Source organism: Scophthalmus maximus, chromosome 7 (assembly GCF_022379125.1).
Source record: "Scophthalmus maximus strain ysfricsl-2021 chromosome 7, ASM2237912v1, whole genome shotgun sequence".
Taxonomy (NCBI): Eukaryota; Metazoa; Chordata; class Actinopteri; order Pleuronectiformes; family Scophthalmidae; genus Scophthalmus; species Scophthalmus maximus.
In genome coordinates, this window is record NC_061521.1 from 751,369 (window position 1) to 776,771 (window position 25,403).

The 25,403-nt window shown below is 41.5% G+C and overlaps 1 protein-coding gene across 7 annotated transcripts in view; it reads right to left on the bottom strand.

The window, feature by feature from the left end:
• szt2 (SZT2 subunit of KICSTOR complex) overlaps positions 1 to 23,294 on the bottom strand; it is a 101,292-nt gene extending 77,998 nt beyond the window's left edge. For 6 of the 7 annotated variants that reach the window (XM_035648930.2, XM_035648931.2, XM_035648928.2 and 3 more), the window contains exons 1-20: positions 23,103 to 23,294; positions 22,139 to 22,264; positions 20,852 to 21,025; positions 20,279 to 20,449; positions 19,670 to 19,792; positions 17,560 to 17,722; positions 14,176 to 14,282; positions 13,436 to 13,646; positions 12,678 to 12,848; positions 10,279 to 10,510; positions 9,958 to 10,087; positions 8,926 to 9,071; positions 7,554 to 7,706; positions 6,746 to 6,860; positions 5,875 to 6,050; positions 5,348 to 5,584; positions 4,657 to 4,735; positions 4,399 to 4,487; positions 2,930 to 3,098; positions 125 to 242 (exon numbers count right to left, since the gene is read on the bottom strand). In XM_035648930.2, the coding sequence (XP_035504823.1) occupies positions 125 to 242; positions 2,930 to 3,098; positions 4,399 to 4,487; positions 4,657 to 4,735; positions 5,348 to 5,584; positions 5,875 to 6,050; positions 6,746 to 6,860; positions 7,554 to 7,706; positions 8,926 to 9,071; positions 9,958 to 10,087; positions 10,279 to 10,510; positions 12,678 to 12,848; positions 13,436 to 13,646; positions 14,176 to 14,282; positions 17,560 to 17,722; positions 19,670 to 19,792; positions 20,279 to 20,449; positions 20,852 to 21,025; positions 22,139 to 22,264; positions 23,103 to 23,126 (2,914 nt within the window). In that variant the 5' untranslated portion in view covers positions 23,127 to 23,294. Of the gene's footprint in view, positions 1 to 124; positions 243 to 2,929; positions 3,099 to 4,398; positions 4,488 to 4,656; positions 4,736 to 5,347; positions 5,585 to 5,874; positions 6,051 to 6,745; positions 6,861 to 7,553; positions 7,707 to 8,925; positions 9,072 to 9,957; positions 10,088 to 10,278; positions 10,511 to 12,677; positions 12,849 to 13,435; positions 13,647 to 14,175; positions 14,283 to 17,559; positions 17,723 to 19,669; positions 19,793 to 20,278; positions 20,450 to 20,851; positions 21,026 to 22,138; positions 22,265 to 23,102 lie in introns of those variants that run through there. The other variant, XM_035648935.2, reaches the window with a different exon arrangement.
• Positions 23,295 to 25,403: the final 2,109 nt, after the last annotated feature.

Here is a 25,403-nt window from a genome sequence, read left to right on the forward strand (position 1 = left end):
TTCAAGTATTTATACAAAGTGGTACTGCTGCTTTTACTTCAGTTAAGAATCGGAGTATTTCCTCCACAACTGCTGGCCACCATTTAAGAATATCCAGTCTGTTGAGTGTCGGGGGTTGAATTACCTGTCACATCCTTGAGTCCAGCTGGTAGTGAGCAGACCTGGTCCTTATTCTGACACAACTGGTTTAAATACTCAAAGGTCATCATGGTGGACATGCAGTTTAGATCCTTTGGGAAGATCTGTAACAACAGAACAACGGGTTACTATGAAAATATATAAACATTAAAAAAAAGCCATACATCCAGAACCTGTTGTGCCAACACAACAGTAAAAGTGTATTTTTGCTTGCAGAGAGATTTACCTATTACCCTTTAACTGGGGTTACAGCGTTGGGTAGTAACCTATTACATGTAATCTGGATTATGTCATTAGATTAAAAAAATTAAGTGACTAAAATCAAACCAGATTACATTTGAAAAAATGTGAAATTAGATTAGTTGTCAAGGTCAGTGTATGTTTTCTTCATTGGATTTTCTTTTCAGAAACGGGTATTCAAAAACAATAAAATATTATATAATAATAAAATCACGGTGCTGTGACTGTGATGCATGGACATGATGGAGCAATACGTCATCTTCAGGAACAATAAGTCTCAGGGAAGAAGACATGACTGAGGAAAAACTAAGTCGCATATTTCAGGTCAAAAAATCATCAAGCTATGGCAATGTTGGCGCCCTAGACAAGATTTTTGATTGGCGCCTCCCACCCCCAAGCTGTCTACAGTAGGACATGACAATCCCTCCACCACAACCACCTCCACCCCATCATATGTCCAACACTAGTCCCGACTACTTTTTTAAAATTAAAACTTTAATGCAAAAAATGAAACATTGTACAACATCTTAGTTATGTGAAATATATAATAATATTTAATAATAATAAAATATAATTGATATATTAATTACACATAATTCAAGAAACCTTTGAGAATTGACAGTTCAGGGGTGCACTTTGTCTGTTTTGTATTTAAAAGAGTTAAGGGCTGAGCTAGAATTTGGACAAAAAAAAGCAGACGACCAGACACAATGAAAGTTATAATAGATTTAAGGGTCTTTCAAGCAATAGAGGGTGAGGATTGAGGGTGGCCACTTTGAGCAGTTAGGTATAGAAGCAGGAGCAAGGCAGCGTGAGTTCGGCAATGGTTTCCTGACTAAGTTCCAGGCTTGGGCTGTTCCGGGACTGCCTGCTTATACCTGGCACTGCCTTCCTCAGAAACTGGATTAACCATCAGAGAAAAATCAGCTTTGGCAAAATCACTGAACAAGATCTAAACAAAGTCATAGAAGAAACTGTCCGACGGACACACGCGCAAGCACACACACATAAAGTCTGTTTTTGTTGATAATGTTGTTAGTACTTGTTAACAATATTCTATTGTCGCCACAACAGAATGCACTTGCGCTCAAAATAAATAAATAAATACATTTCTCTTGCGGCCTATGTCGCCTATGCCACGGGCCAGCCCTGGCTGTAACAACACTCACTGGAAGTCAGATGGGCAATCCTACAGTTGGCACTCTTGCCTTGAAAAACCACCACATCCGGTCTGAGAGTATGAGAAAACGGGACTTTTTTTGTTTCGATTTTCTAGTGATTTCAATTTTTGTTATTCAAAAAAGGAAATTAAAATAAAACCATTTTTAAAATTTCACTCATCCCTTTTTGACCACTGGATTATGTCCAGTTTTGTTAATGTTTTTTTTTTTATTTTTCTATGATTTATAGATAATACATATATAGATAATACTTTTTGGTTTTGTATTTTATTTTGCTTGAAAATGTTTTTGATGTTTAAACAGTTCTAAAGATTACTTGTTGAACTCAAAATATTGTGGTTACGTCCATTTTTTTAGTATAAAGGCAATATTTTCAATGATTGAGTAATCCAAAAGTATTCAGTTTAGATTACATTATGTTTGTAATCCAATGGATTACGTTAATTATTGCAAAAATTGCTATGTAATTTGTAATCATTAACCAACTACATTACAAAGTAATCTGACCCATCCCTGCGGGGGTAATATGGGAGTAGCTGCTCGTGATGAAGGACTTGGTCATTCGTGACTTATAGTAGTATTTAGCCAATCAGAGTCCTTGTTATTGGTTTGGCTACCGTAAAGTTTCTAATGTTTGTTGAGTTGTTGTTGTGGTGAAAAGTGGATAAGAGAGGAGGCATGCATTGCATAATGTAAAAGAGTTGGCTACCCATAAGCAATCCATACATGTGTGTTCAGAAACCTGTGAGTAGAATGTAGTGCTGCAGTGTATTCTGTGCACTGAGATTTATATATCCAGTGTAAATATGTGTATTTAAAGTCATCTGAATTAGCATGAAGTCTGTTAGCTGTAAATTAACATTTACAATGGTAAAATAGTGGCTATTATTTAATGACATTAGCAGTCTCTAGCTAAGCTAATGTCTTCTTGGATTGCTAGAGACATCTTTAGTAGTAACCTACAGGACCTTCATTATTATGCGAATCATATACTGTATGGTCAGGAGATAGGATGATTATTGTTAACCCTGTCTTATATTTGGGTGCTAAGATTTATTTACTTTGCTAAGGAGATTATGTATGATTACTCAAAAACTACTGAACAGATTCCCATGAAACTTGATGGAAGGTTATTGGACATGGGCCAAGGGTATGGGTCGCCCCTCCAATGCTTTTCATTTGGTTTGTTCTTATTGTAGAACCACAAACCTAAACACACCTGTTTCTAATAAATACCAGTGAAGATAACTTTCCGACATCCTAGAATTCTTGCCGATGCACCTCAGAGGTTACATACTCCTAACCAGGTACAGTGACAGCCTGAGCTACCAACCCTGCAATACACTGCTGTATAAACTAGTTATACAAACCGCTTGTGGGATCTCCTGGTAACTGAGGCCCTGGAAGTGGCGATGCTGGTCCAAACAGTTCATCACTGTGCCACTCTGTGGTTCTACCCAGCACTCTGTCACCAGGTTCAGCTCTGTGTCCATGTCTACAGCCTCCACCTCGGTGTCGTTGTCATCGTCAGTGGAGAAGCTGGAGTCCCATGAAAGACAAAAGACCAAACATTTTAATTGTACCACTACAACTCAACCAAACCTCCAAACATCTTGCAATGACATGTGTTTCTAGTCTATTGGGTTACACTCCTCAATCACAATACAGTCAGTGCATACTTTGTGGCAGCATTCATGAAGGTGGTTCAGGTTATAAAACTATCTGTAGGGCTGCAAAAAGTCTGCAGGTTTTCATTTCACATTCTTCTTTGAAGACTGCTAATCAGTAAATGGAGGTTTTGGTTGTAATGGAAACCATCTGTTTACTGGGCCTCTTTGGCCTCTTAATCACAGCCTATATGTTTAATTTAGTCAGTGAACCCAACAGATCTGATCTTGTGTGTGTCTACCAATCAGAGCTTTAACAGGGAAGTTAAGAATGCGGGATGTCATCTTCCAATATTGCTAGCTAGTTATTTAGCTACATCCACAAAGGCAGAATAATGGCAACAAAAACTGGGAAAAACTTCAATAAAGTGGACGCATGCAGTCAGCTGCAGTTTGTGGTTGTTTAATTTTTCCAACTTTAGCTTTCCTCTGTTTTCATACATACGTAACTTGACCTGTTAATAGAGAGAGCTCTGTGTGTTTCACCACAGAATTACTTCCTTCATTCAACTAAATATGTGAATGCTAACATTTAGCTACATTTCCTAAGCACACCAACTCCACTGTCACATTGTTTGCAGCTGAACGCACTGGAGCCGGTCGGCATGGTGACCTGAATAACTGACATCCCCAAGGCAATCAGAAGGACGACACAGAGGATGCAGAGGTGGAACAGGCAACCAGGGAAGAGAGCTGAGAGACAAGGTTGCAGGAGACATGGCTTAAGGAGATTGCTCCATATCCCATTTGCTACCATCAATGGCTTTCAGATGGTTCGGGTTGGAAATTAATAAATTGGAAATCTGGACTATTAATCATGTAGCTACATCCATGCTGCAAACCAGAGGAGTCCTCACATTACATTTTAGTTGTCTACATCTTTGCTAGCCTGGCAATCCATGTGTGACGTCATTCACTCTGTTACTTAAGGACTCTGGACTCAGCAAATTTTTGAATCATTTAATGTGTATTTATTATTTATAATATTTCATAATAGCTTTGTGTATTGTGCAACTGTAAAACAGTAATTACCCTGCCAGAATCGATCAAGGTTTTCTGATTATGATTCCGGTAAAAGGACAACAAAATAACAGCCCCTCCCAAACAGAAAATAAACCAAATAACAGGCAGAGAGATGCATAATGATTTTATACGATCAATGCCAGTCTTACCTGTCCTTTGTAGAGGTAGAGTGAGGTGGAAACAGGATGTACTGAACAATACAAGAGTGACTCTCTCTGTCCGTGTCTCCCAACGTCCCCTGAAGATTGAAATTTAATTCAGTGGAAACCAATTAGCAGCACGAATAACACTTCACATACAGATGTACATAAACTTCACAGTTCTTAAGATAAAACCAACCAAATGGTGCATGTGGAAAACTTTACAATTTAGTGGCCTAAGATATTTGATGCCATGCTCTTCTGTACCTTCATTGGCAGCTCAAGCACCATGTTGACAATGCCTTCTCCAGTGGCAGCAAAGTGGAAGCCTTCTGATATGCGGATGCTACACAGACATCAAGAGTAATTTTCAGGCAACAAAGTCCACAAAGCAGCTTATCGCACAGTAAACCAACTATTCTGCACAAATCTAAAACTAAACCTGAGGTCACATTTGCAAACAATTTTTTTCTGGAAGTCGTTTCCAATATTTTGTTTGCAATTAAAAATATATTTGCCAGTGGTTTGACTGCATGTCACTACAGTGACTATATAAATACAAATCATTGCAATATGATACGGTCTTCACTGAAAACACTGATTCTCCACATCAGGCAAAGTTTTGCTATGACACAGGGATTAATCTGCATTCACTTACCAATTTATGATGCACAACTGGATTAAACTAATGAAATATAACAGTCCTGTTGTCAAACCGTCCTTTATTCTATTGAATCTGTTTCAAAGAGGAGCTGAGGTATATTTACGCAGTGTATATACAAATTACAAATTATTGCAAATATTTTTGTTTTTGTTAAGTGGAATAAAAAGTAAAGCTTGACATGACATGATGATCAGCAAATGTGTTTTCTCTAAACAACTTGAAAGTACTACTTGAATAACACTTGGACACAACACAATTCATATATCATAAGACAAATAAAGTGCATGAACTCACTCCGAGAGCATGGACAGGATGTGAGCAATAGCTTGCATGGGCACAGCCGGCCCTTGGCTGCTCTGCACGGCCCACACCCAGCGCTGGTGCAAGAAGTAACGGGACAGAGATGCCAGGGTGGAGGAGGCCGTTCGATTGGCTGCCATGCTGAGAGGCACAGCACTGTTGGAGGGCTGCAGGAAGTGCTCCATATTCAAAATGAAGGGAGCCCTGAAGTCCAGCGGCAGCTTATCATACCTGCAAAGCGTCCACAGTTTGTTATTACAATTTGTTCAGCTGGCACCCTCCTACTGTATCAAACAGAGGATACATAGTGGTGGCTTTTTGTCTATTTACATATCTAAGTTTGACTCATTTTAAGTCACTGCAAGTTATAAAAAAAAAAAAGATTTAATTTACGAATTCCAACTACGCAAGCACAATGACAAAGAGAAAGAGTAGTGGTAGGGCAGTGTCTTGCACAGGCTCTTTATTTGTTCATATTTGTATGTTTATTTAAGTTGGCCTGCTAGCATATATTGACTGACCTTATGAGCAGCTTCTCCAGGGGCTTGTTGAGGACCACCACACAGGGTCTGTCTGACAGTGCAGGTTTGAGAGCAGGGATGGATGAAGTTATCTTGGTCTTGGGTGTGGTCTCTTTGTTTTGAACACGGTGAGGGAAGCGGAGTTTGAGAATCTGCTCGCGCAGCTCATCGACAATCTGATGACCAGGTGTGTGCATTATTAATGGAAAGTCATTTTTAAAAGCATTCACATTTAAACGCAGTTACTCACATCTGAATGACCACTCAGTCATAATGTCACTTTTCTTTTTCAACAACGGAGAGAAGTGTTCATACTCTCTAATATATTGTAAGGCAACAAGGTCTCTGTGAATTCCAAGGTTTGCATAGGTCAGGGGCACCTCGTTCTAAGGGTCATGGACTTCCTGGGTAGTGGGAGATAGGGTTGGGTAAGGTAAACTGTTGTGCTTTGTGTTGTTTCTCTTTTTGTTCTGTTCCGTTTTTGTTTTTTGCTTCTTCTGCTTTTTCTCCTGCCTTTGTATCTGTTTTTTGTTTTGTTTTGCCTAGCTCTTTGTTTTGCTATCTGGGTACATTGCCTTGGCTCATCATGGGATGTTAGCGGATAGAGGGTGATGTTGGTGTTGATAGAAGGGATAACAAGGAAGGATTTAATATGACAATATTAAGTCCGGGAAGCACACTGGCAGAATGCAACCCACAAAACAGTAACAGCACCACCACCACCGAACTTCAAAATCACCACCAGGTTGCACAAACTCACTGACAGTACACAGTACACTGAACATGACCAAGTTCACAGAGGCAGTGTCTGCTGCAAACACAGTTGTCTGGACAAGTGTTCCAGACACTATATTCACTGGAGGTACTGTACCTTGTTTCTAACATGGGCTGGTGTACCAATAGGGAAGCCCAGACGCAGCACCATGCAGGGGGTCTTAGAGATGAGACGAACCAGATAGAAGGATGTGGGAGGCTGGTCAGACAAACTGTGGAGACAATTCATTTTGTGGAACTGAATTATTTATATTATAATTGCCTTTCTTTCCCGGCAAACATTTAGTCAAGGAAAACAGTTGAAACGGCTTCTAAATCTCACCAGCGGTAGAAATATATCAGCAAAATAAAAACAAAAATAAAAAGTAAAAACTTAATTACAAATAAGTACTTAAAGCCTTTTTTGCCTATTTGATGAATGTTTATGCACTTTATTAACTCTAGCTCTTCTGAGTAATATCTTCATGGTTGAATGAACTTATTGTGAGTAGCTTTGGACAAAAGCGTCTGCTAAATGAAAGTAATGTCATCAGGTTGATCGACTTGCATTAAATTTCAGACAATAACTATATTGCTAATGATGTGAACATAACTTTTAGGTTGCATATAGAAGTTCTCTTTAACACTGTTATTAGTAATTCATAAACAACAAGTTATTGTAAGTCTGGTTGTTATGCGGTTTAGATTCAACCTGCAAGAGGTTGTGCCATAGAGCTGTGGTCCTTTAATCATTTTGTTTGCCCCTCAGAATTATCTAAGGAGCTCTAGAGGAGTGGTGACCCCCAGGATTGGAACCACGGACCTAAGGCCTGTGTTTCACCATGATGAGAACACAGTTGTCTTTAGTGAATTTATTTGGAACATAAAAATGATCAAAAGGGATGCTAGAGCTTCTGTTGTCTCACCTGTATATGAGTTTAACATATGAGTAGCCTTCCACCAGGACGAAGCTGCTCCAGTCCTTCAGCAGTGATGTGAGGGTAGAGTGGGAGATACGACACTGAATGGTGCTGTAACGTCCATTATTTCCAGCTGTGTGCAGGTGTTTGGGAACAGGCCTGGAAGAACAAAGTTATTAATATAAGGTTATATGGCAGACGACGAGCTTAGTAAAATGAATCTGTACAATTAAAAAAAGCTTTTAAAATATTATTATTAGAGACACCTGTATGGACATACATCCATTCAACCACTTCTTTTATTTTATCTTAATCTTTTATTGATGTCCTACTTCCATCTAGCCTAAATGATTCCAATAAGAACGTTCCCATTTTAATAGTGAAACACTAAGAAAGTTTTCAGACCCCTTCACTTTTTTCACATTTTGTTATGTTGCAGACTTATAAAATAAAAACTGAAATATTACATATGAGTATTAGTATATTAGTATTTAGAGCCTTTACTCTGTCCTTAGTTGGGTCTTCTTGGGTTTAATGCGACAGCAGGATTTTCTACCATTCCTCTCTGCACACCTCTCAAGCTCGGTCAGGTTGGTGGAAACCACACATTTTCAGGTCCATCCAGAGATGTTCGGTTGGGTTCAAATTAGTGCTCTGGTTGGGCCTCTCATGGACAGTCACAAAGTCCCTGAGCCTGTGTTGTCTCGGCCAGTGACTTACATACAATATACATTGTCAGCTGTTAGACCTCATATAGTGTCTACTAATCTAATAAATTAGGGTTAGGGAACCTGAGCTCAATTTCAAGTCCAAGAGCAAAATGTCTGAATACTTACATCACTTTGATCTGTTGATCCTTTTTACTGAATTAGAAAATTTAAAATAAGATTCTAAAACTGTGTTTTAGCTTCATCATTAAGCGTCATTGATTGTTTGATGAGGGGAAAAGTCCAATTATGTCAATTTTTAAGATGGCACAGCATAAGGCGGCATCCATTGGGATGAAACTATCTGGTTCCCACTCAAACATCCGTTTTGTACTGCACTGTATGCAATGTATGTACACTCGTAAATTCTGTTCTTATTGTAGGAAATATCAAAAGAAAACTCAAAATACGAGAAAATTAAAAATGCGGGAAGTTCTCCTAAATCATTACATCAATAGTATAGTTTTTATGATAACATAACATAACTATTTTTAAAACTTCCTATCGTTTCTGCGATACTATGATTTTTGTGAATTATTTTTGGCATTCTGACCATTTGGTGAAAATCTGACATTGTAACATCCCTAGCTGCAATATGACAAAATGTGAAACCAGTTAAGGGGTCTGAATACTTAATATTCTGAATGCACGATCTTCACACTATTTCTTACATATCATGTTCAAGGATGATGGCGATGCGATGCATGTGCAGCCATCTCTGCCAGAAGTTAGCATCCATGGAGAGGATGGGTTTCCAGTAGGAAGCAAACTGGGACTGAGGGGAGTCTTTGGATGCACTGTGCTGCAGGGACAGGACCTGGAAATAGAAGCAATGAGTCAGTTATAAGGGCAAAAAGAAGAAAAGGACAAGAGGATGTAAGGATTTATGCCGAACTTCATCACCAATACCTGAAAAGGGCAAATTAGCAATGAGGAATGCACCGTTTCATTATAGCTTTTTTGGCATTTGAAGGATAAATGGTAAATGGACTGCATTTATATAGCGCTTGCCTATTCTTATAAATCACGCAGGGCCCTTAACGGTCACATATAGCTAGACACTGTAATTTTAAATCAAACAAATGCAGGAAATAGGGCATTTGTTGGGACTATTTCCACATTTAGTGCACTCCTGATTATTTGGGGGAGCAGGAGGGCAGCAGGTCATCCACATACAACAGTTGTGAGTCAAATTAAGTTAATGACAAAACAGCACAAATTTGGCTCATTAATGTTTCTTTAAAGATTTTGGACAACAATGGAGCTCAGTAGCACAGAGCAATAAGATCAACCAGGCTTTGATACAAACACCATACTTAGTAGGAGGAATTCATTGTGGGTTTTAGTCAGCAGATAAGATTCATTGACAATTAGAAATACTTATCCTTTAATATCAATAACTTTCTAAACAGCTAATTAATAGTACATGGTAAGGTTAATAAGTCTTTTTCAGAGGATTACAAATACTCCAGGAAAGAGATTCCTGTCTACCCCCTTTCTGCGTTAGACCATGGATTACAGATAACACACCTTCTTGACCATTTTTCAGTTTGTGAAACTACTTTGAAGTCAATAATAACAACAGCCTCTGACAGCTCATGTGGTTCTACTGAGACCTATCAACTTAAAGTCTAATTTGTGGCCCATTGTGCCATGTTCTCGACATACTGGTAAGGTATTATCAGTTAAGGTCTGCACAGTACCGGAGTAGTAGAGCCAGGGGGGATGTAGAACAGAGGAACTCCATTTTTGGTGCTTTCAGGAATCATGTAGTTCTCAGGGATTGAATTAAATGCCTGGAGGTGCACCAACATCTGATCAGTCTGGTTGATGCTGAAAGGTCACATATTAGTACACAGGTGGTAGAGAATACATCCAGGATTTTAAAAAAGCAATCAATCTTTATCTAATGTGTTATGATCTTTTCATGTTATACAAGTTGGAGAAAATGCAGAATTTCCATTAGTTTTTTGTTTTTTTTTACTGGAAATGACACTTTCCTCCGCCATTTACAGGTGTTGTACCTCTGCAGTGTGTTCCAAAAGCGGCGGATGACAGAGGTACGGTACGGGCTGGTGATAGGTTTCCTCTGGGTGCAGCTGATGTCGTGCAGGATGTCATAACTTCCCTCCATTGTCACCTCCACCCTTGTGGTTCTCTTGGCTGGGTCCAGTGGCCAGGAGGCAGCTGCCAGGTACTCAATATGCATGTTGTGTTTCCATAAGAGCACCAGCTTCACCTCCAACTGAGTCCCACCTGAGAAATCAGGATAAAAGGTCTAAAACTGCATGCAGGGGTCAAATATATTGCTGAAACATCAACTGAGTGAGTAAACACTGGGTGTTTCTGAGTTTGTGTAAAGTTATTCTTCCGTACTCAGGTAGGAAGCTTAATAAAAAAAAGGTAGGAAGCTTACTATTGTATGGAGTTATTTTACTATCTTTATTCAAGAGCGTGGTCTTTCGGTTTGAGCGCATTATTTACTGATTACACATTCAGATTTGTCTGTATTCCCTTCAAACTCTGCCCTCTTACTCAAATGGCTCCTTCTTGTGCTCAAATAGTTTACTATTAATAGATTATAGTTTAACACTACACCTGGAATCCTATTGGTGGAGGATTTTTGATAGGGTTGTCACAAAAAATCTGCATCAGAAATCCGCAAGCAGACAACTCGAGAGCGCACAGAAGCAGTGTGAGTGTGAGGAGAAGAGCTGAAGATGGGATACAGTTTGAGCAGAAGCAGAATAAATGTGAATGCAAGCGTAAACTATTTGATCACAAGAAGGAGCTATTTGAGTGCGAGGGCAGAGTTTGAAGTAAAGAATGACAGATCTGAATGTGAAATCAGTAAATAATGCGCTCAAACCAAAAGACCACGATCTTGAATAAAGATAGTAAAATAACTCCATAATATTGTGATAAGGTGTTTGAACCCAGAAGGGCAAAGGGTTTTTGACTGCTGTGTACATTATTAGATTATCAGTGGAAATATGGACATATTTCATGTCTAGCATCAGTGGAATTAAAAGGATTACTCTGCTACAGAGGGAGTCTGTAGATTTTCTGACCAACACCACACACAGTATGGTAGGCCTCAAGAAACACAACATCAAGTCAAGCGCGGCATTCAGGTCATTCCATTCTACTGTTCTAGTCGGGCTGAAATCCAACCATGGCCTCTCGAAAACTACTTTTACGTCAGCACTTAAATAAATAAGGTCTAGGGGTTCTGTAAGTACCGTAAAAGTGTCAAAACGGTCAATAAGCAGACAAATACAGACAGCCTGCATTCAGCAGCTGCTTTTTTTTACGATGCCTTCCGCAGATATGTCATAGCGACGCAGTCACTGCCTTCAGCCTTGCCACCATCACTCACCCGTCATTCCGTTGCTGAGTTATCAACAACACAAGAAAAATCAGGGAGCTACATCAAAGCTTAGATTCCTAAGGATATTAACACAAGAGACCAGAACTAACTCAGATTTATTTTACGTTTGCAAAATTCATCGGTAACCGTGTCGGCTGCTGCCCCCGACGTGAAGCTGCTGCTGGGGCAGAGACGCCGGCTGTTCTGGACGGTGAAGTCACAGCGGAGCTCCGATGTGTCTCCGCCGGAGCTCCGCCGTGACTGCGGCGGCGTGTCCGCAGTCACAGCGGCCGGTGAAGGACCGGCGGAGATAGTTTCTCAAGGGCAGAAGCTAACTCGCTCTGGGACAGCACGGTCAGAGGCAAATATATATTCGTAAGTATATCAAAACTTCAAATAAAACACCAGAAAGGTGTACAATATGGGCCCTTTAATACTTCTTTGCCATGTTGTACATTAGTTACACAAAATCACTGCATGGCACCCAACGCACAGAGGTAAACTAGGTATAGCGCTGTACTGTTTGTACTGTTGCAGATAAAAGACTCTGCATTGACTGTTTGTTGCAGAGATTGACTGATTCATCACAGAGATGCAAGACGCTGGGCCAGAGGTAGCCACTGGGACTAGTGTGCAAACTGCTGGTAAAGCTACGGTAGTAGTTGCTTTGGTGTGAATATGTGTTAAAACACAAACTCAAAAAAGGGTCATTAAGCTCACTGCAAAAGTGCTTGCTGGGCCGAGTTACAAGCTGATAGGAAAGCTAAGCTAAAGAAAGCAAGTGGCATAAGATAATCAATGCCAGGTTTAGTGTTACAGAAGATTGATAAAACACATGTACAGAACTGATTAAACTGTGTGATGAAGTAAAATAAAGTATACATGAATCTTTATTGGATCTGTAGCTATGTGATGAAAGGGAAAAACGTGAAACATGGTTAAATGCAAACATTACGTTTAGCTCCTTCGCTACATCTTGTTGAGCTATTTGTTCTTGGACTTCCCCATAGGATTTCCCACATATTTTAGCCTTTGCTACGAACAGATGTTTACCTTTGGTGAGGCTGATCTCTCTGATGGTATAGCCCTCTCTCAGTCGCACAGACACTACACTGATTAAATGAGCTTGGACTTCCTTCTCGGTGTGCTTCTTCCTCCTCATGACCAGGGCAGGGTTACCACTGGCTGACACCAGATGCTCATTGAATAGCTTGTGCTGGGAAACTACAAAACAGTAAGGTACACCTATTTATTTTCATCATCATCATCATCATCATCATCATCCAACAAAATCCAACAGAATTAATGGTAATAGTAATAATTAATGTGTACCTAGGAACTAGGTAGCAATATGTTTAAATAAATAATTGCAAAGTTACAGAAGGCTTTGGGGTTCCCTCAGGCTCTTTTAGGCCCTATTTGTTGTACATAAAATATATTTGTTTTCCAAACATTGTAATGTACTGTATTTTCAGATTATATTAATTTTTCCATTGCAATCAATTGCATTTTTTTTACTCTGTGCTATTTTAGTACTGTTTGATTTTTAAAGACACAAGTTACTACTTATTGTTTCTGTTTGCATGAAAACATTATGTACAATTCACATTTCAAATTAGTTTTAAAATAAGACAGTTCGTAAACACAGCTTTTTTTCTCTTACAGTAGATAACCTTTTGAAGAACTCTTTTAAAATGCAAAAACTAAACTGATATTTTCGGCAAAGGGGGGTTATGGATACAATGTGTCAGTCAAAAAATAACCGACAAACAGACTAATTTTCCAACCTATACTATAAATAAGTATCTCACCGCAGTAGTATTCCGAATTCATCGACTCAGGGGTCTTGAGGAAGGAGTAGGTTAAGAAGGCCTTGTGGTAGGCATTCATCTCCTGGCTGGTCAGATCCACTTCAGGGCAGCTGGGCAGGTATGAGCCAAAGGTAGCTAATGAGATGAACTTCATCAGTTCTACATTCGGGATGTATCCAAAGCTGCAGTCATAGGAGTATGCACCGCCAACCTTGAGCAGGACAAACGAGAGCAGTCAGACTCTTCAGTGTAGTGGTTCTTATGATGTATGTCTCCTCCATTCATCACAGAGTCCTTCTTACCTATGAATGGCATAAGTATAAATAAATACATGACTGCAGAAATAAATAACGAAATACACAGATAAATGATTAAATAAATACAGTTTGCGATGAAAAGGGCGATATCTCTATTTCTACATTTATTTATTTCTACATTAATTTATTTATACATGTATTCATTTCTGTATTTCTACATTAATTTATTTCTGTATTTCTACAAAAAAGAAATTCACAAATCACACCCTGCTACTACTACTAATAATAAGACAGAGCATATTCGTGTACCTTCTACTCAAACACTTCACTGTCATTTCTCCATTTTCCAAACTATTGAGAATATAATGTGCAGGCACTACTTTTAAACAAGATGTCTGAGGTACTAATAAAGAATACAAACTGACATCACTCTCTCATGAATAACCTAATAAAAAACATTTGTTGATGCAACGTCGTATTTACCTGCACAAAGGAGCAGGCAATGGTTCCACTCCTGAGCTGGTTCAGCAGGGTTTCACACACAGCTACATCAGGAACACTGGTCACTCCATCTGTAATTATAATGATACCTGGAACACACATGCACACACACACACACACACACACACACACACACACACACACACACACACACACACACACACACACACACACACACACACACACACTAAATTAATAACTATATTTTCTAGTTATGAAGTTTGAATAGTAGTAACCCTAACCCTATGTACAATTGTACAATTCAATAATGAATTGCTCCCATCTCTGATAAAGTGTTTAGTGTGAAAGTAAGTAGCCATTTGAACTTCTTTGGGCTGTGCATTGTGAGGACCTTGTTACACGGCATCCATCTCGTCCTGTGGTCAGCTAACTGTTCCTGCTGGTTATCTGATGACTGGTAGGGCGTACATGTTGATGACTCTTATTCTTGCCATTGTGCTCACTTCTCAGCACCTGTCTTTGTAGCATGGTAACATGCTCCAATGGCACCACGTCTGTCCGTGACAGACAGGTCGAACTGTGCTCGGGGGCCCACCCCTTCATACTACCACAGTCGACCCACCCCTCTTGAATCCTTCTCGCTTTCTTCCCGTGAAGAATTTACCTTGCGTATTTGGCTAGCTCAATGGACTGGTAAATGGACTGTATTTATATAGCGCCTTTCTAGTCATATAGACTACTCAAAGCGCTTTACATGAAAGTCACATTCACCCATTCACACACAGTCATAGAGTGCTGCTATTTACCGTGCATTTTTCTGTCACATTCATACTCATTCATACACTGTCTGAAGAGCCGTCAGAGGCATGTTAGTGTTAAGTGTCTTGCCCAAAGGTAGGATATCTGCTTAACAGTTCGCAGACGCACCGCTGAGGTTCACGCCGATGAACGCAGTTCCTGGCGTAGTCCGGATCACTGAGTAAGTAATTCACAAGAAGTATTTCTTGATCATCACACAGTTTTGATCGGAATAGTGTCCGCGTCAAGGCAAACTGTTCCACCGGCTGCCCTTACAGGTGCACCGGCGACTGTGTAGTGTTATTACCCTCCGGCTAATGAGTGAAGGCGAGCCCTTCAGGGTACGGTTAGCATTCATTTGTTAGCTGAATAAACTACCCGGTGTCAAGCTAACATGTTAAAACGAGCTGGACGTCAAACCCTGTGTGCTAGAGCTATTATCCGACAGGCTAATATTTTGCTGCGTGCCTCATACGGCTGAATCTTTTCCATTTTCTCCTTTTCCAGTCACCATGTCTTCGGCTACTACCCACGCCAAAGGGTCAGAGCCAAAGGTGAAAGAGGCTGCATCCCGCCTGTGCCCCGAGTCATGGGGAGCATCAATCTCAGGCAAGAACCCTCATCATATCTGTATAGCTTGCATGGTCGCTAATCATGCTCAGACATCGCTGGCTGACCCCCAGTCATGTTCTCACTGTGGGTCTATGCCAGAGAAAATTTTAGAAAGAAGACTGCGAGTGGCAGTGGCTAATAATCAGGACCCATGTCTGTCAGGAGACACCCCTGTAGCCAACACAAGCAAACATATGCTGCGAGCCACAACAAGCTGGAATCTGAGTCCCCGGTCATGCCTCCACTTTTCAAGGAACTCTCTGAAGTGGAGCCGGGCTGTGATGATGCAGATATTGAGGAAGAGGAGGACGACTTCACTTCTCCTGTGCAACAGTGTAGGCCCTCCAGTGTATCTGATGCTGTTCCACCACTGGACAGCAACTTATATGAGGTCTGCAAATGGGCTGCTTCCAAGTTGGGAATACATGGGCCAGCAGCCCAGAATGCAGAGGGGGCAGAGAGAAACCTGTATGTTGGTAAGAGGCTCCCACCAGCCCAACCAGTGGTTAAACTGGAACCGGCTCAAGGAGATGAGCCGGTTCTGGTCCAGTCCGTCTAAGAGTAAGCTTCCCACCAAGGGCTGCTCTCATTGGAGATCAAGGGGATGGGGGAGCTGGGGCTGGCCAAACCCCCAGCGGTGGAGCCTTCAGTGGCTCACCACCTTCACCTTAATCGCCGCTCTGTCTCAATCTCCCCCACCATCTCTCCCAGCAAAATGGAGCGCTATGGAATGGAATGCTATGACACTGCTGTCCGCATATCAGGCCAAAATCCTGGAGGAGATGTGTCGCCAGCTGGACTCTGGCTCACCAAACCCAGCCCTCTGGGACGAGATCTGTATAGTTAACGACCTCATCCTGCGATCCTCACGTGGCGCGGTGCAAGGCTGTGGTCGAGTGATGGGTCTCTTGAGTCTCAGGTGAGAGGGCCCTGTGGCTGAACCACTCAGGCCTGAGTGATGCTCAGAAAGCAGAGGTGATTGACGCGACATACGACCCAACAAAAGGTCTTTTCAGTCGGCTCTGGAGAAAATGAGAGAGATCAGCACCCTGAGAAAACAGGAAGGTGAAGCCTTTGATCTCTGCCTGCCAAGAAAACAGACCCCTCGACCCCTTCAGGTACCAAGCGCGGGCTTTAATGCTTCACCTGCAGCAGTGAGGGAGAGACAAGGGGGTGCCAGTCCACAGAGACAAGCTGGCCGGCAGGCTAACCAGCAGCCTCGGTCACAGCTGCAGAAGCAAGGGAACTTGTTAAACATCCTTAAATAACATCCTTGTTAAACAAAAGAGCGATCAGGGCCGTTACGGCCAAGGAAACCCACAGGGTTTTCTCTCCCGTTACTTCCTCATTCCAAAAAAAGGGAGCTCATCCCTTCGCCCTATATTAGATCTCCGGTTGTTAGACAGACACCTACGGAAGTACACGTCCAGGATGTTAACACACAAAGTGCTTTGTAGTTTTATCCGTCCGGGAGATCGGTTTGTGACAATCGATCTCTCGGACGCATATTTTCACATCGCCATTTACCCGGCTCAGGTTTGCTTATCAAGGCAGAGCTTACGAATATCAAGCCATCCCATTCGGGCTGTCATTAGCTCCGAGGGTGTTCAGCAAATGTGTGGAGGCAGCTCTGTTTCCGTTGAGGAGAGGACTGCATCATGAGTTTAATTGCTAATGGCTGCAAGCTGTGTAGCTGCTGCTACCTTGCTAGTTTGGAATAGTTACTAATGTTTATTTCCATCCATGTAGTTGTTGTATGTGCATGTGCAAAAAATGTTATTTTGTATGTGGACTGACATTTGCATTTATACGTGTATTTAATGTGGTTACAATGCATCCCTGACCACCTCTGGTGGTGGTATAGCACTGTCTCTAACCTGTGCATTTACACCTGTACTCTTATGTGGTCAAGCACCATCTGATTGCAATCCAATCAACCAAAACACATTTTAATGCAGCTGTAAATGGGGTATTTGGTACATAGGGAGAACCTACCTGCACTGGAGTTTGGAGGCAGCAGCTGAAGGGCCAAAATGCCCTGGCGTACCATGCTGACAAGACCCATATCAGCTGACACCATGGAAATTCCCTGCTTTCTGTGAGGCTGGCTGTCCAGGTTGTTGCTATGAAGACCTGGGTTTTGGACTGGCTCCACAGACTATAGGCACAGGAAAAAAATTATACATTGGTGAATGTTTTTATCAATATTCAAAACCATTGAACCCCTTTACACCAACTAGTAAATAGAGACATCAGGCTATTAATTAAGCAGGACTTCAGGCACAACTCAACACACTTGCATTGGGCATGAACAAAGGAGGTAGTCTTCAAAAAGTAACTGCACCCAGTTTCATATTTAATACTCAATGAATGCAGTAAGATGGAAAGTAAAATAATAAAAATTCTAGTAAATCACCTTGCAAGGATTTGTTGTGAGATTCATCTAGAGATCAAGATAGTAGACAAGAACCACACCATGCAAGTACATATGAAAATATGTTTGCCTCCCATCACAGAGTGCAGAACAGTATGCCTCTTTGAATTAGACACCAACACCCCCAGAAGCTCAAACAAACTTTTCTGCAGATCCTGTTCATTTATCTGACTGTTTCTCGCTTTCTCTTTCTATTAGTACCTTACATCTACTGACTGATATAAACATTTGACTTCTACAGTGATATAAGAAATTAACCAAATGGATTTTATGTCTATTGTAGCATCACAAGGAGTGGTGGTAGATGGACATTATGTGCCCCTACAGAACTGGATGAAACCTCCCAAAATGGCCACCATCAAGAAAACGACACTTCCTATGATGCAGGTGCACAAGATGCTGCCAGTCACCAAACTACGGATCCCAGAACCCCTCACACAACCAACAGGTGCAGGTGCTCAAGCCACCTAATTACATGTGAGCAAGGGAATAAAAGACGGCAGGAAAACACCTAGTTAGAGAGCATGAGATGCAGAGAAAAAGGAGAGAGCTGCCCCAACAAAGACGTTTGGTGAATGTGTTTTGGTTGTTATGAAGATTATGTTTTGTTGACACTTTGCTGAGACTTTTTGAGGAAGAGTAATTCCCTCCGTTGGAGTATTTAAAGGGTCCATATTATGCCCCCGTTTACACAAGTTACATCAGTTTTCAGGTGTGTGCACTACATGTCTTTGCCATTCCATGTCAAAACACCTCAAGGATCAAGCCACACAGCACCCTCCTCTTTCTATATAAACAGCCCTGTGAGACTATGGTCGAGTCCAGCACTTTCCTTCTCACATCTCGCCCCCCTCCCTTCGTGTACCGCCTCGCTCCGCCTCACTCCTCCCCGAGTCCGCTGCGCAACTACAGGGGGTCCGCGAGTCTAGCTACGCCGGCCGGCCGACCGCGAGCTAACCCGGCCGGCCGCGAGTCTAGCTACGCCGGCCCCGAGTCTAGCTACACCAGCCGACCGCGAGCTACCCCGGCGTCTAGCTTGGCCATGCCCGCGGTCGTCGTTCGCTTGCAGGGAGAAAATTATGGCGTAGACGCGATCTGTTTTTCCGCACTTCAAGGGGGGAGGTGCTGCTCAGGTTGGGGGCATGGTTGCCCCAGTAGCGGGAGTCAACTTACGTCACTTGACGCCCGGGCTGTGAATGGCTCATTTACAGACCGTCTGCACGGCCAACCCAAACCACGACTCAACGACTCATTGTTTTCTTTCATTCTTCGTGGGCTGGTAGACACCCCAGACAACCAAATATACGTGGAGACAGGCTGAAAAGGTGCCTGGAGCATAATATGGGCCCTTTAAGTTGGACTTTTTATGATTTGGGGAATGTGGACTACACTTTATGTTGATACTTTGTAAATCATCTGTTAAAGATTCCTGGATAAAGAATAAACCTTTTGTGTTGAATTTATAAGTTTGGCCCTTTTTTATCCATGGTTTCATGCACAACCCCACTGTCACCTATTAAGACTGCCTCTCATGACGCTTCACTATAAAAAAATAAACAGTAGGGGTTAAGATTTTGGAGAGTCTGATGCTGATATTAATGAGATCCTTTGTTTTGTAATTGTTTTGAGACATTTTAAAATACATTATAAATACCGTTCATGTGCACTTGCCTGTTCATGCTGCTGATGTAGGACTTCAGCGATGTTGCTCTCCACGGCTCTGAGCTGCTGATAGATGTGATGCAGGAACTCACTGAGATCTGTTCTTTCGAGCTGACAGCCCTGCACCAAAACCTGCAGAGGGATCAAGGCTTTCAAAGGACTGCAACAATATCTACAGCAGATTTATGTATCATGTTGAAGCAATTACAACATGCATTTGAAGTCAGCACTAGGAATCTGCTATCTGAAAAGCCTACCATTGATAGAAAATAATCAGAGGATGTTGTTACTGAAATGTAAAACAAAAAGAGAGCTCTCTGGAAAGATTATTTCATTTTGATACATTGAATTGCACTTGGGTGCAAATGAGTCCTGTTAAAATATGTAGAAAGGCTTCATGTTGCACAGTGATCCTCTTAGAACTGCAGTGAACTACAGCTCTCAGAGGACATGAAACCACATTTCAACAGTGTCAAATTACTCTCTCTCTCTCTCGATTCACATTGAAATCATTCATCCCAAACCTGCTGGACCTTTTTAGCAACATTTGGAATTTTTACACACCAATATAACACCAGTAAACCTAAAACGAGATGACATGTAAGCTACTGTCCTGACCTGATGGGAAGTGAGGCCGATAATGGACGAATACGCCAAGATTGTGATGAAGATCTTAGGCTTGAAAAGCTGATCAGTTCCCGGGACAGTGAATGGTTGGGCCAGACCGGCAAGGCACCTTGACAAGGCATGAAAAACCTCATCGAAGATCATCTCTCCCGTGCTGTCATCCTGTAGAACAGAAAACACCAAGTACAAATGTATTTCTGTAGTCAGTAACTTGACTGAAGTATTGCATTTTTTACAGCGAGAGGCCTTATTCTATACTGATACACAGTACCAACAGCTATAAAACAGAGAATCCCACACTGCTTTATATTACCTGAATGATCATGATTTCTGCCTCTGTATTGTCTCTACCTATGTCGGAGACGAATAACTGGCTCATTAGCTATCAAATGCTCCACTATGTTCTGCAGGTTGTCTCTCACTGTGTCTGTCTGATGTTTGTCTGATGACAAAATTTGTGGTTTGCAAGGAAAAGAACACTCCAGCCATTTTTTTTAATCTAATTTTTTGACTGTGTTCATTCGGGAAACAACCACACAACCATAAACTGTTTTCACATCTTACCACGATCCCTGTCGAAGGACTGAGGTCCAGCTCGATGATGAAGCGGTACCTCCGGGCTAGGAAGGTGGCCCGAGTGGACGGCATCAACATATAGGGGTACACGCCGGGGGAGAAATCTGGCTGCCATCCTTTCGGTAAGATGCTCAACAAGTCCAATTCATTCTCTGAGTTCAGCTGGGAATTTATTGAGAGTGAAACATGACATCAGTGACAAATTTTTCAAAACATTTTTGAGGTTAATAAAATGTGGTAATTATTAACCAAACCTACTTGCAGTACCCAGTCACCCATAGTAGTCAGGATGTAACAGTTACCATGATTCCTTTAATTTTTATCTTGTACTACAGTAGTGTAGCTACACTTGACATAGACCAAATTGTCATACAATGGGCTGCATGAGCATGTGTGTGTGTGTACTGTATGTCAGTGCATATAGTAATAACACAACAGCAGCTACCAACACAGACATAAAACAAAGTCAAACAAAGCAAAGCAGTGAAGCTAAATGAAGTATACATGGCACAAAATTAGCCACTACCATGACGACAGATAACAGAAGTTATGCCTCCCATACACTAGACGACTTTGAGAAGACACTGAAAATACTTTTTAAAGATATCAGTCTGACACCCTCTCACATCTAAAGACAATTTGTCATAAGTCACAGAGTTTTTAGTCGCAGTCTAGCAACCAGCAGCTTTTAGCCACTAGGTGTCCTAGTGTGTGCAATGGTCTGTAAAGAAAATATAAGCCAACAAGAAAAAGAGATGAAGCCGCAGAATGTGGAAATAACGGGAATACATGCTGCAGCATCGCCGGAGACTCCGGTGAAGCCTCGAACGCCGCGGTTTCGAAACTACCTGGTTGCTCTGTCCCCATTCACGCAACCAGGTAGTTTCAAAACCGCAGCATTCGAGGCTTCACCGGAGTCTCCATGCAATGTTGCAGCCTGTATTCCCCGACCGCTACATGCTTTTCTACTTCCTGTTTGGTTCTGGAAAGAGCTCACCTATTGGTTGTAGACAATGTTCACGATACTATCTGCGTGAGCGAAGACTAAAGACTTCCGATGATATCAAACACGGTTGATTTTTATCGGAATGTCAAGATGAGAAAAATACAGCTCAGATCACCGCCTTACACCCAACGATCGAGATGATGGGAGCGCGCCTCAACTCTCGCAAAACTCTCATGATTTTATTACGACAATGGAAATTTGTCTACGACAGTGAAATCGCTTGAAAGTCGTAAGGTGTAAGGCCGGCATAAGGCGCAGGATTAACTTACCAGTTCAGGCTTCGAGACTGGCCAGATGATTTGGTTAAGCTTACCAAGGAACCAAGCCAAACGCACATTCCTAGAAATCCGATACTCCTCCTTCATCAGCAAGTAGATCTGGTCAGCCTCCTCCACCTTATGAGAAGGAGCATATACAGTGGCTTTAGACAGTATTCAGACACATTCTATTTTTGCACTTCCAATTGTATTGTAGATTTAAAGGTGACATATTATGCAACAATCACGTTTTCAGTGGGTGGGTGGGGGGTACCCAGTCACAATCTTGCCTGGGGGGCTAAAGTGGCTAGAGTCGGCCCTGCTCACAGGCCTGAGTCTCAGGGAACTGTAGTGTCTTTTTGTCCATATATGGAATGAGAGGGGAATAAGTGTTTACATCTCTTTCTTTGGAATGCCAAGATAAGGGTCTCCTGATGACCCCTCACCTCACCTTTTGACCCCTCTAAGTTTTACGACTCACATAGCATATCTTGGATCAACCAGATGTTCCTACTCAAGCCAACGATGGGCCTATAAAGGTAACCCCCAAGAAGAGTCGGGAGGGTTGTCATTTTGGCCGGACACTCTCCAAGCTCTGCAGGGCTTGTAATCGATGCTGGTCTTTTTGTAATAAACCTTTATATACAATCAAGACGGTGTCGGCGGACTTCTCTTCAATACATCTTCACATCATCGATACTTAGTATACAACAGAACGCTCCGAACTTTGATGTAACTCCAGACTCCATCACGGTGACAGCTGAGCGGGTGATGCTAGCTGCTGAGCTAACGTGCTGCTGACAGTCGTCGAAGCATATGCGAGCACAGATAATTTCTAACCGCGTTCATTCAAGGATAGCTTAAAGTGTCGAGTTCTCGGTGTGAGGACAAATAACACAATGGAACATGTACACACAGTTTCCCACCTCACCATCGCAGCCCCTGTGCCCCTCTGCAGACTGAAGCTAATGTTTACCTCATTGTCCTGTGTCTCTGTCATGCCTCATGTAGCACGCGGGCTGCAGTAGCGTACAGGAGCTTCAAATGACGAACATTCGCTTTGATTTGTGGAGAACAATAATATCTCAGTATTAGTTTGTGGTCTGACTGTCTTGTCTATTGGTCCGGGTCTTCGCAGACCTGTGTCAGTTCAGACATGGTGATAGCTCATTCATTTCCGGTCAGATCATACAAAATAAAACGACGCACATGGCGTTACGACGATAACAGTGCTCTCTAAAAACGAACTCCAATCAAACACAAATAAATAGACCCAAAATGTTCTATTTTCAGAACAAGTATAATGTGTGAATAATAAATATTATAAAAAAGAATGGCTGAATATTCCATGTAGCTGCTTAACTTCCAGGGTCCTGCTATTGTTCATCTCACTGCCATGGCTTCCTGAGACATTTAAATAGAAAAAAGAAACGATTCATATATTCGTAAATGGACTGTATTTATATCACGCCTTTATAGTCTTATAGTCCACTCAAAGCACTTTTACAGCACAAGTCACATTCACCCGTTGACATATATTCATAGAGGGTTATTATTGCTATTTACCACATTTGCTGTTACATTTATTCACTGCTGTCAGAGGTGTCTTGTCCAAGGACACCTGGGAAGACATGCTGACCGGGATCAAACCACCGAGGTTGCAGTCTGTGGATGACTTCTCTACCTGTTGACCCACAGCCACCCATATGGTGAGTTCCACCCTTACTTATCATGCTATGAAAAGAATGTCATGGTGGAGAAAAAGACCTGTGGATTACAGTATCCCTTTGAACAAACCTATTCCAGGCAGGAATGTTGCATCTTCGTTCCATATTGCCGTTCTGTATAAATGGTAGGAACCATGAATGAGGGGGCATTGTTGTTCGGCCTTTATTTCTGCAATGGGAGTAGAGCCAAATAGATGTCTGTGTAGAAGTGAGGGCCAGCATAAACGCTGTTATGTTAAACATCATGCCTCTGATTCCAGAACGCCAGCATGTTTGGTCCAGTATATACAAGCAAACCCAGCACTACAAGGGGTTTCTTAAGTGCAGTATTTGGATCTGTTGAAGAAAACCAGGATATAACTCACTAAACTGAACTCACTGGAGTTGATTGTTTCATAGCAATTTAAATTATTTTCAGCCAAACAATGTACATACCTACATACCTTTTTTAAAGTTTACACATCATTTCACACTATTAGTACAATGAATTATGTATTATTATGTTCATGTTTTCAATGAGCGTTTAACCAATTAGTTGGAACAATTTATTTTATTTTGAAATCAAATTCAATAAACTTCCGCGGACATTCTTGTTTTTGGGCGGCATGTGATCCGGAAGTGCTGCCTCCCTCTCTCCGCGAGGAGAAAGAATGGTTGCAAGCAGGCTTCAAGGCATAAACACGGATGTATTATTATGGAGAGAAAATAGTATCACAATGGTCACAGATGTGTAAGACATGTTCTACAAGTGAAAATTAAGAGTATCTTAGAATTGTGCGTGAGTTTGGGATGTGCGTGTTCAAATCCACACACAAATATGGAAGTGAATCTGTCTCACCACAAAACTTTTTTCAGCGTTGAAATTATTTGTGAATTTTTCCCTTTAAATTTTGAAGTACTGACATTTTTGGGCATTGAAATTATGTATCTGAATGTGTTGCCTCTGAATTCAACAATTCTATATTTCAATAACTGATTTTCCAATCCAAGCTATAAAATTCATAACAATTGAGTTGCTCTAATTCGACAGGCCAAGTTTAGATCTACAACGCATTAATATTTTTCCCATGTATGTCACCAGGGGGGAAAACTGTATATATTGGACTAATCAGGGCAGTGATAGATTATGGCTGTATAGTTTACCAGTCTGCATCAAAAACATTATTACAAAAGTTAGATACAATTCAATATCAGGCCTTGAGACTCTGCTGTGGAGCTATTAAAACAAACCCAGTATCAGCCTTGCAAGTGGAGATGAATGAAATGTCATTAGAAATCAGGAGGAATCAGATTGCGTTAAACTTTTGGGCAAACTTAAAGGGCCAAAAGGATAGTCATTATACACAGAAGGTGTAACAAATATGTCAAGAGAAGGAGAAACGACAGATCAAGAGCTTTGGGTGGACGATAGGAGACGCAGTTAAGGAAATAGGGATAGGGGAATTAATGTTGAGCCCCACTGTACCGTTCTCCAATGTTCCACCTTGGATTTAGTGGTTGACATGCACCTGTTAAAATGGAAGAAAGAAAAAGGTATAGATAAACACCAG